The sequence below is a fragment of the Pteropus medius genome, unplaced genomic scaffold (assembly GCF_902729225.1).
Source record: "Pteropus medius unplaced genomic scaffold, Ma_sr-lr_union100, whole genome shotgun sequence".
NCBI lineage: Eukaryota > Metazoa > Chordata > Mammalia > Chiroptera > Pteropodidae > Pteropus > Pteropus medius.
The window spans coordinates 12,595,059-12,609,765 of NW_024349797.1; the positions used below are offsets into that span (position 1 = coordinate 12,595,059).

At 34.2% G+C, this 14,707-nt stretch overlaps 1 protein-coding gene across 1 annotated transcript in view; it reads right to left on the reverse strand.

Annotated features, from left to right (window-relative positions):
- The window catches only part of GALC (galactosylceramidase), a 46,263-nt gene that overhangs the window by 17,908 nt on the left and 13,648 nt on the right, over positions 1–14,707 (reverse strand). Inside the window, exons 5-10 of the mRNA XM_039883973.1 lie at positions 14,320–14,459; positions 12,394–12,432; positions 9,541–9,671; positions 6,195–6,350; positions 3,386–3,510; positions 2,200–2,327 (exon numbers count right to left, since the gene is read on the reverse strand). Coding sequence (XP_039739907.1) covers positions 2,200–2,327; positions 3,386–3,510; positions 6,195–6,350; positions 9,541–9,671; positions 12,394–12,432; positions 14,320–14,459 — 719 coding nt within the window. The remainder of the gene's footprint in view (positions 1–2,199; positions 2,328–3,385; positions 3,511–6,194; positions 6,351–9,540; positions 9,672–12,393; positions 12,433–14,319; positions 14,460–14,707) is intronic.

Sequence of the window (14,707 nt, forward strand, 5' to 3'; positions counted from 1 at the left end):
AAGGATATGAGACTTCAGCTTCCAACTCAAGGTACTAGAAAAAGAGGATAAATTAAAACCAAAGTAAGCAGAAGAAAGAAAATAATAAAAATCAAAGGAGAAATCAATTAAATAAAACAGTGAAACAAGAAAGAATAATCAAGAAACCAAAAGCTGATTATTTGAGAAAATCAGTAAAGTGGATAAACTTTAAAATGTTAAATACAGAGTTACCATATGACACAGTAATTCCACTCCTAGATATTTACCCAAGAGAAATGAAAACACATATCTAAGAAAAACTAATACACAAATGTTAACCTCAGCATTATTCATTATGCCCACAAATTAGAAACAACCCCAAAATCCATCAACTGATAATGAATAAATAATGTGGTATATCTATACAATGAAATATTATACAGACATAAATATAATGAAGTACTACAGATAAAGAACTATAAAAACATTAAGTGAAGGAAGCCAAGCACAAAAGGCCACAGAGTATATGATTCAACTTATATGAAATGTCAAGAAGAGGCAAATCCACAGAGAAGGGAATGAGAAGTGACTCTAATGAGTATGGAGTTCCCTTTTGGGGTGATGAAAATGTTCTGGAATTACATAGTTGCACAATTCTGTGAATATACTAAAAACAACAGAATTGTACACTTTAAAGGGTGAATTTTATAGTATGTGAATTAAATTTCAATTTAAAATTCAATTAATATAAATCATTATTTTAGTGAACAAAAAAAACCACATGATGCTTCCAATAAATACAGAAAAACTGTGACACAATCCAACATCCATTCCTTATTTTAATAAATAGCTGGGAATAGAGAGTAATTTCTCCCTGATAAAGGGTATACATGGAAAACATCATACTTAATGGTAAAAGACGCAATACTTTTCTCCTAAGATCAAGGACAAGACAGGGATATCTGTTTTTACTACTTTCATTCAACACTATGTTGGAGATTCTAGCCCGTCCAATCAGGCAAGAATAAGAAATCCATTTTGGAAAGGAAGATGTAAAATTATTTTTATATGTAGATCATCTACCAAAAAAACTTCAATGGAATCAACCAAAAAAAAGCTACTAGAATTATATGTGAGTTTAGCAAGGTTGTAGAAAACAAGATCATTATACAAAGATCATTATACCTGTATTACTATATACTACCTACTAATAGAATTAAACTTTTTTAAAATACTATTTACAATAGAGCTGAAAATGTGAAATAGCTAAAATTTTAACAAAAGATGTGAAGGATCTGTACTCTGAAAACTACAAAATATTGTTGAGAAATTAAAGAAAATCTAAATAAATTCAAGGATATGCCTAGTTAATGGGATGGAAGACTTGTTGTTGGTCAGATACCAATTCTCCCCAAATTGATCTATAGATTCAAGGTAATCTCAATTAAAATCTGAGCAGGCTTTTTTTTTTTTTTAAGAAATTGACAAGCTGATTCTAAAATGCACAAAGAAATGCAAATGACCTAGAAAGTCAAAACAAATTTGAAAAAGAAAGTGAGGGCACTAACACTGTTTCTAGGAATTATTATAAATATAGACTTGACAGATGGACAAAAGTCTTCCATGAGCTTCCCTTATCTGACTAAAAGCAGCAACTTCTGAGAAATAAAGCTGCAATGAATTCCTCTTCAGAATGGATGAATTCCCAGAAAGAAGAAATGGGACTAAAACTACCCCAAATCTCCAGGGAAGTTTAATGGCCCTGAATGAGAGGAAAAAAACACTCACACCAGTACAGTCAAACACTATCACGAACTTCCTGTTTGTTTTCCCAAAAACCCATTTTTCTTTTCAGTTATTTATTTTCCATAAGTGCCCCCTTCTTCTGTCCCTCCCCATTATCTACTGAGCTAAGTATACAAACCCAGATTGTAACCACCCTGTGAGTCACTCATCACTGAATTTCTCCCACATGTATGTGCATTGCATGCACAAATAAATTGTTTTCCTTTTTTCTGTTTATCTGTCTTCTGTGTGTTTAATTTGTGAGGCCCCAGGTACTGAACCTGAAAGGGTAGAGGAAAAAGTTTCCTCCTCCCCTAAATACTATTTATTATATGTCTGTCAATCATACTTTAAAAGCTAGTTTAAAAAAAAAAATGTTCAGTGTGCTATATGCTGTTTTTCCAATACAACAAAGTGAATTATTCCAAAAAACAACAACAACAAAAGAATTACCATAGTCTCAACGATGATGGTAAGGTTACCTAAGCCGTCAGTCAGAGCTGCGTAGCTTCCTCCCTTCTCTAAATGGCCAACTGTCTTCAGGTAATACCAACCTGGTTGAGTAAACTGAGTGGTGTGAGCTGCAGAAAAGCAGAGAAAGACTTTAAATAAGATAAAAATGGTGATAACACCGTTTCTTTTAAACAAATGAAAAAAGCCCATCTACTGATTTGATTCTGATTAAGTCTAGCAAGCTATTTATTTTGGAAGAAAACACTTGCCAACTCCATGTTCCAACACTGGAATAATTAGTCCGGTTAAATGGTACAACTGTGGGGAGATTCTTAGAATGACTAGAAAAAATAAATGAACCACACTCTGTCAATTCAAGAATATTGTCTTCTCTTCCAAGAGCAAAATAAAGTTATCCCTTCCCAATCTTTGTTCCTCTCTATTTAACCCATCCTACTATAACTACAAAAAAAAAATAAATAAAAAAGGTTAAAAAAGTTAATAATGCATTTCAAAAACTTAAGTTTTATGGTTTCAAATGAGTTTATTTCCAGTATGTATATTTATTGGGCACCTCCAAAGCTGGCCCTGACCCCACCTCCGACAAAAAATCAATTTCAATATCAAAGGAGTTAACCAACCAGGAAGTATGCCGAAGTAGCTTATTATTTTTAAAGTTACTTGAGAAACAGTCTCTGCAAAGACACTCTGACTCTCCTCTGTGTCCCCCTGAAAACAGGAAACAAATCTCCCACATGAAAGGTATCCTCCCTGCACCAGGAGGTAGAGAAACATCCTTACTGCCAGAGATAGGCAACTCAGAGCCAAGAAGCCGCGTAGACAAACCGCTCGGTTTCTTCACTAGTTAGCACCCCAAGCCCATTTTGGTGCCTTGTCAGTTCTTCACAAATGTTTTGTTTCTTTGTCTAAAAGTTATGCCAACCACCTGCTTTGGTTACTTCTTTGGTCCAATAATCTATGAGACCTCCATATATACAAAATTAAATTTGTTCTTTTTTTTTTTGTCCTATTAATCTGTCTTGCGTCTATTTAATTATTAGACAGCCAAAAACACCAAAAGGGTTAGGGAGAAATTGTCCCCCTCCCTGACAGTCCTCTCTCAGTGTTTTCTGCTTTGTCTCTTAGAAATGAATTTAGAGAGCGAGAGATGGTATCTGAATCATACCTGTTATCCAAATAGGAGCCTCTACTACATAATGCCCACTCCACGGTTCCTGAGCTGTCATCAGCCCAGAACGCCCATACGGCAGCTGGTCATAGTAGCTAGCCACCAAATTCCAAGCAATGGTTCTAAAAGATTCGTTTGATAAAAGAGAAACACCAAAACAGCTGTGATAAAAATGCAACAGTCTAGAGCCTACATAGTAAAAAGACCTTAATGTTGTTTATATAAATATAGGTAAATAACCAAAAAAATGACCACCCGAAACAAGAAAATATAAGTTGCCTACATTCATTCTCATTTTGAAATAAACAGTGTTGGATGTATCTAAATATCTTAATGGTGAATCACACAATAAAAATATATAAATGTATATGAGATATACAATTATTACTGAGCAATGGTGTAACCAGAAGATGGATCATGCCCTACCAGTACCAGACATGTCACAGATTTGAGTCAAACACATAAAAAGGCTTTATCCATACTTGCTTTCCTTTGACAGTAAGCCTTCTTAATGCTCCAGTTTTATTGACATAATTTTATGAACTCGACTCTGAGATGTTGCAAAGTTTTGCAACTGAGAACTCTTAGAGTCTGACTGCCTGAGTTCAAATCATGGTTCCACCACTTAACCTCTCTAGACATCACTTTCCTCATCTGTAAAATGAGGATAATAATTGTACTTATCTCATGTGATTGTCGTGAGGATTAAATATACTAATGCATGTAAAGAGTGTAGAGCAAGGTCTGAGCTATAGCACTGCTATGATTCTCCTTCGTCTACAAGCACTAAGTGGGTCAGCTTGTTGGTCTATACTTTGGTCCATTCTTTCAGATGTCCACAGCTGGTGCTGAACCCTAAGACTGTGACTTGGTTCTGAGGAAAATCCAAGGGCAAAAGAGAAGCTCTGGACCTGGTACTGGCTGGGTTCCTCACAGCTTAAAAATAAAAAAAAAACACGGAGCTTATCCACAGAATTTTATTTTCCTTATCAAGTCCTCAGCCATAATAAAATGAGAGACTAGCATTTTTAGAAAATCAAAGCCTTCTAATTCTGTCAATATAAAGTAGAAATAATAGTTCTAATTTTCAAAACCCTTTACTACCAGTGAAAATTTTAAGAGCTCTTATGATTTTACCCATGATCATGGTATCTTTTCTAGATAGAGCCAAAATAAAATGAAAACAAACTATCTAGAGAGCATTTTGTAATTTATACAAAAACTTTGAAAATCTTTATACCTCTGATCCAGATTTTGACTCCATTTGTAAGAAACACCCTAAGGAAATCATAGATATCTATAAAGATAACTATGTACAATTGAACATTTCAGTGTGTGCAAAGCTGTTAACTGAAATAGAAACTACTTCTACTTCTAGGAAGAGAATAATCAACAAGCTATAATATATTTTCTGTATCACCATTTCCCAAACTTGTATGGCATCAGAATCACCTGGGGCACTCACCAGCCTAACCGAATCCCAGGCATCTTCCCTGGAGATTGGGGTTCAGTGGTTTGGGCAGGTGCCAATAAATCCATATAAACAAGTGTTTCAGGTGCTACTTGAGACAAGGCAAGTTTGGGAAATTCTGCTTTATGTAACAGAACATATGTAAACATTGAAAATGATGAAGTATAAGTATACTCGAATATAAGAAAAAGTTCATAATGCCTTGTTAAGTGAAAAGAAACTTCTTTAGTTAACATTATATAGTTTGGTCTCAATTTTATATTAAACTTTTATATATGTAACATAAATGGGAGGACATACACCAAAATTTTTAATAGTTACTTCTGGATGGCAAAAATATGAATGATTTTGTTTCCTTCTTTGCACTTATGCAGTTACTAAATTCTCTGCCACGAGCATGCATTACTCTTAATGTCAAATTAAGTTATTAGAACCACTCTCCATGATAAGCATCTTTCCTTTCAAAAAGAGAAGAAAAAGAACAAAGGCTGTCAGAATAATATATCTGCTTACATTAACAGCACAAAAGTATGTATTGACTTGCTTTTGTTATGTTTATTACTGTTTTAGAAAGCTCCTTTGGATCTAATTTCAATTACAGTTTCTCAAAGCATTTAAGAGATACTTCCCTGAGAAATTAAGAGTCGTGTTCTCTCTCTGTTTCTGGAAGTAGTTACACAAATTAAGTATGTTATATGTCAGATTGGGAAGGGGCTAGTCCACAAGACAACTTGCCTAGTCTTTTCAAAAGGTCACATAAAAAAAAGAGGAAGGAAGGAAACTACTCTAAATCAAGAGATTTTAGGGTCATGACGCCAAAATGCAATGCATAGTACCTGGCTCCTAGCTTTTTAAAAAGAAGCTATAATGACATTTTTGGACACAATTAGGAAAATGTGAATATAGACTGGGCATTAGAAATACTTTTAAAAATGCTCTTATGCTCTTATGTATCAAAGTGATATTGAGATCATGTAGGAGAATATCCTTAATATTTGGTGCCACATATTAAAATATTTAGGAGTAAAATGTCATTTATTTCATAATTTATATACATGCTTGTATATAGCTTGTTAAAAATCATAGAAGTGTACAAATTTTACTGTAAATAAATTATATCTCAATAGGCTTGACTTTATTCAATACAGACTATATTCAAATACAGAAAAATAGATACAGCTTAGCTATAGATATAAGTATAGATGAAGCTAATAAGGTAAAATGTTTACAATCATTGAACCTAGGTTGTGAGAATATGAAAGTCTATTGTAGTTTTTTCTACTTGTTTCTGAAATTTTTCAAATTAAAAATCTTCAAAAGTTTTTAATAACTTACGAAGTCATGTAGCCATTGATATAATTCTGATTCAATATGCGACCCCAGCAGCCTGCACCCACATCATTATTTAAAGTGCTAAAATCTTCTGAAGACCAAAGCTTCTTCTTAGTCAACCTTGCATCCTTTACTGTATGGGTTCCAGGATAATGAGCTCTAGAAAAGAAAGGGTGAAAGGGAATGGGAAGAGGTCAAAATGTGACCCTTATATCTATTTGCTGAGTGAAGAAAAATACACATCTTTTCCAATATTTTATTTGAGAACAATGGACAGCTTCTAGGTAGATGTCAGATTGACTGTAAGCATCTGCTTCCCATCCTTGTGTCTCAGGAAATCATTAAAATGGGGTAAACTTATAATGACACACAAAATCGGATGAAAGACCATCGATAGATGGAAAATGTCTATCTGTTTCTAGAAACCATAAAATGTATGAAAAGATGTTGATAGACGGAGGTAGCAGAGGAAGCCACAGACTTAAACACTCCAAGAGACGAATGAGGTGGAGATAGGATTCAGACTTCCCAGGGAAAGTACAGAATTTGGGACACTAGGAATGAAGGAGTAAGAAGGAAGCTAAAAATAAGACTAACGAATCTATCATATAAAGTAGTACCTCCTCCCCTGTCTTAACCCTAGCAGACAGAGAGAAATATTTGTCTGGGCATTTATTCCCAGACAAAAACAATAAAAACTCACACGGAGTTCCTTCTTGAATAAAAAGAATAAACTACTTTTGGAAAACTTCCAGTTATCATCCCAGAGCAGTGGTGGCTGCTCTGGGTGATTCTGCCTGAAGAAGGCAAGGCAGGATTTGCTACTGACATCGAGTAAAGGCCAGAAACGCTGTTAAACATCCTAAAATGCACAGAACAGATCCCCACAACAAAGAATTGTCCAGTGAAAATATCAAAAGTGCAGAAGTTGAGAAACCCTGCCCCAAAATCATAAATCCCTCCCAACATTTGAAAGAAGTCAGTCAGGTGAAGTATAAATGTATATTTATTATTCCAAAAGTTGAACATTGCCATAACTATTCATTACTGAATAAAAACAATTAAGAAATTTCAAATGTACAGTAGGAAACAGACTGACAGTTAATATAGTCATAAGAGAGCATGTTAGCTAAATAACTTTAGGAACATGAGTATAAACTTTTTAGGCCAACAATTATTTCCAAAAAATTTATTAATAATATAAGCAGACAATGGAGATTAGATTATATCATAATTCTAATCTTAGTAGTTTGGTGTAGTAGGGCTCATAACATTAAAAGAATGATTTTGAAGACCTGTTTTAGTTTTTAGTTAGTTAATTCCATTTAGTTCATGAATCTTCTATGAGAAAGTCCTTTCTGGGAATACAGTATACCTAGTAAAGATCAATTAGGGTACAACATCAATTTAGCATTTCAGGATTTCATGAGGAAGAAAAGAATATATAAAAAGTAATAAAAAATATAAAGAGAAGTATTTGATAAAAATGAGGTTCCACCAAGATTCTGTTGAGTCACTGAACTCAGCTGAAAACAGGCATCTATTCAGTATTGTAACTATATACTACAGAGACCACAAGATCAAGGTAGCTCCTAAAAGAGTTAAGAAATTATTGTTCTGGCACCGTAATGCCCAATTTGGAGAATATTACTAGTAATCTTTGTAAACATAATTTTAATAATTTCTTACATTTTAGAATTATTCTTATATCACAGAACTTCATTCTAACATCATGATATTCATCTTCGATGCTTCGGCCAAATAGTTTTAAGATTCACCTAGTTGTCACTCAGCCAAATGCACGTTTAATGTATCTCTCATTAAAATATACTCATATAAAAAAATAAGGCCTGGAAAGTAATATGCTAATATGTTACCAATGATTTCAAGATGTTAGGATTATGACTAAATCCTAACTGTATAGTTTTCTACAATTTCCAAATTTTCTATAATGAGCATGCATTATTTTTAAAATCTAAAATAAACTCCTTAAAATTATAGAAATAGATGTTACATCTCTCATTCAGAAAACAATAGAACTGTTATATTATGTTTAAAACCTGAGTAATTTATTAAATGATCTCAACAAAGAAGGATAGAACTAATACCAAAATCTGGGTCTCTCCCAACATCCATTGCTACTTCAACAAAATGTAAAGTTTCTTTAAGAATATAATTTTTTAAATGTATATAATTAGGCAAAACATCTTCATCATTTCACAGTATGTATGGCCATGAGCTCATACTTATGGAGGCTGAGTGATGGGAACAAGGATATTCATTATGTTATTCTGCCATCTTTTGTGCATGTTCAAAATTCTTCATAAAAAAGGACATTAGATCAAGAAGAGTCTTCGCACTGAATAAAGAACAAATTCCACATATACATGTATTCTATTTTTCAAATGTTTATATACATTGTTATAACAGATACATTAAAATTCACTTCAAAAAAGTACTGCTGGACAGGGGGTAAGAGAAGGGGAACTGGAAGAAGGTGGTCGAATGCTACAATATTCCAGGTGTAAGATAAATAAACACCGGGGCTGAAATGAGCATGTGATGGCTGCAGTAAACACTGCTGTATGGTGTACAGACAGGCTGCTAGAGAGGAGATCCTAAGAACTCTCATCACAAGAAGAATTTTTTTCTTTTTATTGTATCTAAATGAGGTCATAGATGTTAACTGAACCTACTGTGGTAATTATCTCACAATATATGTAAATCAAACCATCATGCTGTATACCTTAAACCTGTACAGTGATATATAGCAATTATTTCTCAATAAAACTGAAAGTAGACAGTAGACGGATGGATGGATGGATGGATGGATAAATAAGACACAGAATAAAAAATATTGCTGAAACCCAGTAAGGTCAAGATGCAGAGGACTGAAAGGCAGATTGGACTACGGGAGCAGGGTCAAAGTCATATCGCTAAGGAGACGTAACAAAAGTCATAATCAGTGTACCACACTAGGCTCATAGGCGTTCATGAGAGAATTCCCAACCACAAGAAGTCTGAGGGTTAGGAACTGATTTCATGACATTGTCTCTTATAACTTCTAAAATTTAAATATTTCACTGCCCCTTAATCTAAACAAAGCCATGTTTTATTACCGAAAATGTTAACACAATTTTTAAAAGTTACCAATACATTTCATTGTCATAGAAAAACCCCAAAATACATATGTTTCAAAGACAAAGAAATGAAATATCAGTTGTACAGGCTCTGGTTAAATAAATACAAGAGAGCTACTTTCTGAACATGTAATCAAACGGGGAGGAAAGGGCAACAACAAAGGCACGGTCAACGAGAAATTCACATTTCAAAGTAAAACACTCCTTACCCTATAACATCAATCACTTTCATGAGCTCGGAGTCAAGCAGCATAGAAGCAGAAATGGGCTCCCAGAGATTATCACTCGCTATGATTTTCACATGCTGGAGACCTTGATAGTTCAGCATTCTTCTTAAAACCTTTCAGAGAGATAAACAGAATATAGGATAGGTTACAAATGAGCTCTCGCCTGTTGAATTACAACCAGGATAGCTAAAGTATCTTCAAAACTCAGCATTCTGGATGATAGTGTCGATATTATTTGCCCGTAGAAACATGCCTCCTATATAAAATAAAGGCATTATCATTAAGATAACCTACTTCATGGGAATGTAAAGAGAAAGCAAACAAACCCAAGAGGTAAAAATGTTTTAGAGGGATTTTCCCTCTGACTTGAAAATGTTTAACCATAGAAATTTTGGGTGGTAGGGTAGAAAGTTAATTAAAAAAAAAACCTCATACTACTACATACCCAGAAATAACCACTATCATTTCGGTATACATTCTTTCAGTAACTTTCTTGTGAAGATGCAATAATAAAATTGAGATCATACTAAACATACCATTTGATGAAATGCTTTAATCTATAATTTTTTTGTTTTTCCAATGTCTTCAAATATTCTGCCATTACCAAAAATATTACAGTTCTTAATATTTTGTACCATAGTAGAAATAGAAATAAGAAACATTCCAATGTTCCCCTTAAGTCTTTCACAGGCTTAGACAAGATAGGCAATAAAATCTACCCTCAGGACAATCCACCCTTGAAAATTGAAAGTAACAAGCTAAATTCTCATAGGAAATAAATTGACAAAGCACAGAGTGCCTACTCCAGTATTTAGTACTATACGTGGGCCCCATGAGGACTCTAAAAGAAACACAAGATGGGATCCTCGTCCTTAGGCAACAAACACACTCACCAGGACACTAAAACTAACAGGTGTACTAGAAAATCAGCGAAGACATACATACCAAAATGTATGGAATGCCAACTTACTAAAGAGCAGAGAAGAAGAGACATCATTTAACCCGGGAGTATAAGAATTAGATTTCAAAACAGAAATAGTTCTTGATGAATAAATATGAATAAGCCATGGCTGTAATACCAACCACTTGGAACAGTCCAGCTCATGGTAGTATGTGCTCAATAAATATTGATCTAATTAATTAAGATAAGAAAGAACAAAGATTTTCACAAACTCTCTTTCCACATTCTAACTTTTCTACATCAGAGAATTTTCCAATTAATGTGCTCTTTTAGGAGGCAAATAACGAAAGCTCTAGTCGATTCCACGTTGTACTTTAAATGGATGATTTCTCAAAACTGATGTATTATAGTATTTTAAAAAACAAGGTTTGAATTAGAGTAGCAATCCAAGTTCATCTTTCACATGAGGTTTCTAGGGCACTCCGGAAGCAATGTGAACAGATCCTTAATAGTAAATGGAAACCATCTCTCAAGATTCAGAATTGAGAATCCCTATCCCTCTATTGGGAGACCAATCTTGAGCTTCATCACTGTGAAATTCTTTCTTATTCTTACAGAGAAAAGGGAGAGCAACTGACTCAAACTTGCATTTTTCACTATGAATCTATCTAGTTTGTCTAGTGCTATTCCTAGACCATCACTTCTAAGGTTGCTTACATGTTATACAGTATATTCAAATAACACTCCAAAATATACAAGCCTATAAGCTGCACTTTTAAATAAATTTCCATCTCAAAATCAGTATAAATAGCAGCATTCTTAGAACAGAGTTTATTTGCAGTGTCATGCCCCTGCCGTAGCCACGTGGGGAGCTCCTATGTATCCCATCTTGAAGACTGCAAGTGCCTGTCACCTCCTCTAATAGACCTCCCTAGTCCACCTGGGCAGAAGTGTCATCTCCTCTCTGTATCTTCCGAGAGCCCTGTATACACATTATTCTGAATGTGTAGAGAAATTATGACTGGTATTTTAATTGTCCATATGGAACCCAGATCACCCAAACATGAACTCCTTCGGGCAGAAACGGTCATTTTTATCCTTGTATTCCAAGCATGTGCACTATGCCTGACAAACTAGGTGTTGAGTAAATGCGTGCTGATCAACTAAACGAGTAAACAAAAGAAATTTAGTGCTTAAAACATAAGTCACTCAGTTGGAAGAAAATGTTTTAAAAACTGAAACAAAATATAACCACAAAATTATATTTTTTAGAGAAAAGACACATAAAATAAAACAAATGGAACTGAAAGGTAAACTAGAGAATATCTCCACCTAAAAGTTAAACTGCTTTTGTTTTCCAAGGACAGAAGGGGTTATTCTCAGCTTCCCCTTCCTTAAAAATAGCAATAATAGCATTTATCTCATAAGGGAAGTAGTAAGAATTAAATGAAGATAAATATTTAGAAAACTGGCTCAAAAATCACACACTTTGCAAACGTTAGTTGCTACCTATTTGCTAATTCCAAATAGAAAAATATAATACACTCCAATATAATAGGCATTCCAAAGAAAACAAGGAGCCCATGTACTAGAAATTTTGATACAAGACAAGAAAAAAACTACATTTCTTTAAGGACTAAAGTCTAAAATGACACAACTGTTTTTATAGTGATTATTATAATTCCACAAATAATGAATCTTAAAATAGGAGAATTCAACAACTCTTCAGACAAAAGTAATTTGGGGCTTGAAGGGAATTACAAATGCTTTCTCAGGAATGTTAACATTAAGATTTTGCTTGAATTTTATGTCACAACTCACAAAACAAGTAACTGTGCTGTAAAAAATACAGTCCTAGTACTAATTTCCATGGAAACATAAAAGAATTATTCACTAGTAACTTAAAGATTAAAACATTTTAAAGTTGTACAGACCTTGATATAATTGATGTCAAATGACCTCTCATTCCAAATCTGCAAAACAAAAAGTCAAAAAGTCTGAATTAAAAATTTTTAAGTGTCATAAAGTCAACATTATCGTTAAGATGCCACTCCTTTCGTCTTTCCTATCACCTGGAAAGCTATTTTTCTTACTTTATGGAATGTCCTGGTTATAGAATTTAAAGATATTTATAAAGCAATAAATATCTTTATTTTAAAATTAACTTTTTAAAATTAAAAATACTATTTTTAAAACTTAAAATATTGGATGGGTATTATTTTAAAATCATTTATTTCAGAGATGCTAAAAATGGAATACTCATTCATTCGACAAATACCAACAACGTAACGTGTGCCGGAAAATGCACGAGGCACTAGAGACCAGACAGACATGGGGTAATACAGACATGGCTGTAATACTTCAAGCACACCTGAAAGCAAGTACACACACATACACCGTGTAGGAGTGACTTTTTTAGAACACAAAGAGAATCACCACAGCATGCTATGTCACAAAAGGAACATATGCAGATCTCTTAGGTTCAGAATCATGAAGCATGGGGATTTACAGTTGACAGAGAATTTCCGTGATGTTCATTTTGCAGCTGAGAAAACTGTTAACAACAGAGATGAGCCCAGAGTCCCGGCACTGGAACTCTTTTTACCTCAGGGATACAGAAAAGGGCTCTTGTCAAAGAAGCTCCTCGCCGCAGCATGTTATTACCAAGTTATTGAGAGTCTAAAAAAGATGTGACTCACCCATTATTTACAAGAAACAGTTTCTAAGCGTGACTTTACCATCATAGAATGCTATTAGACCCAAACCTACAGTTAGTCTCACTATGGGTTAAAATATCCTAACATCTAAGAAATTTCTCAAATACAAACTAATTTGCAGGTATAATTTGGAGAGGAATAATAACACCAAGTGTACTCTTGCTTCTGGGTTGCAGCCCATGGCTCATCCTCATGTCCTATATCATCCATGGTACCACAGTTTATCTGTTCCAGTGTCTGCTTCTCTCACTGAACTCCTCAAGAGCTTATTAATCCTGGTATCCCTAGAACATAACAGTCACTGTACCTGCAGCACAGCAGAAGCTCAATAATTGCTTGCCAACTGCATGAAAACTTTATAAATCAGTTTTGACAGATGGCATATTAATAAACAAAAGTGTATGAAGAACCACTCTATGTGTGCTTAGGGCTCTGCAGGGTACAATGAAATCTGAGGCATGCCTCTGGCCTGCCAACAGACCAGCTACCAGCTAAAAAGACAAAATATCATGTTTGACATATTTTAAATCATTAAATAACAGTTTAAGATAAGGGTACGCAGATTTCCACCAGCCTGCCAAATCTGGCATGCCATTCCTATTTTTATTGCCTGAGAGCTAAGAATGGTTTTATAGTTTTAAATGGTTACAGTTCAAATGGTTATATAATTAGCTACATAATATCCTTAAGAACACCTCTTGAATCACAAAACCTAAAATATTTCCTCTCTGGTCCTTTAAGGAAAAGTCTGCCATCCCTGGTTTAGAGCAATGGAAGACTCATAGAGCAAAATAAGATTAATCTTTAAACTGTAATAGTAAACATAGTATTATTGGAAGAACTAGAAAAACTAGGGTAAGTTCAAAGAAGATTTGAGCTGGGGTGGTACCAAAAACAGACATTATAAAAAAGATTCGAAAAAGGTAAACAGTATGATTTTCAAAAGTGGGAAGAATTTAGATGGGCAAAGAGCAAGAATAAAAGGCTATATGTAGTTAATTTATGTTATTATCACACACCAAGAGAACAAATTAGTCTCACAACACAAAATGGTTAGTCAACAAAGTGCCTCAGAATCAAATTACTTTAAAAAATTACAAATAAACGTCCAAAAGTTAAGCATGTTTTAAATATATTACTAACCCCAATGTAATCAATGTCCAAATCATGATAATACTTGGCACCCGCAATCCAGGTCACAACATAGTAGGCAGTCAGCTGAAGATTTACATAAGGCCAGTTGAAACCTTTCCCCAGCCATCCAGGGAATGACCATGGCAACCCTGCAGAGAGAAAGGAAGGGGCAAAGGTAGAGTGGGCATAACGGTGCTGGCACTACTAAAAACGAAGCAAAAGATACCAAAAAGAACACAGGCAAAGCAAAAAGCCAATACAGATCGGACTAAAGGAAAGATTATGTACCATGCACACATTTTCAAAATCTCTTCTAGTCTATGACACTGTAATTCCTTATTGATCCTCAGAGTCAGATTCAACAATTCCAAATGCTTATTCAAGAAAAAGAAATAAA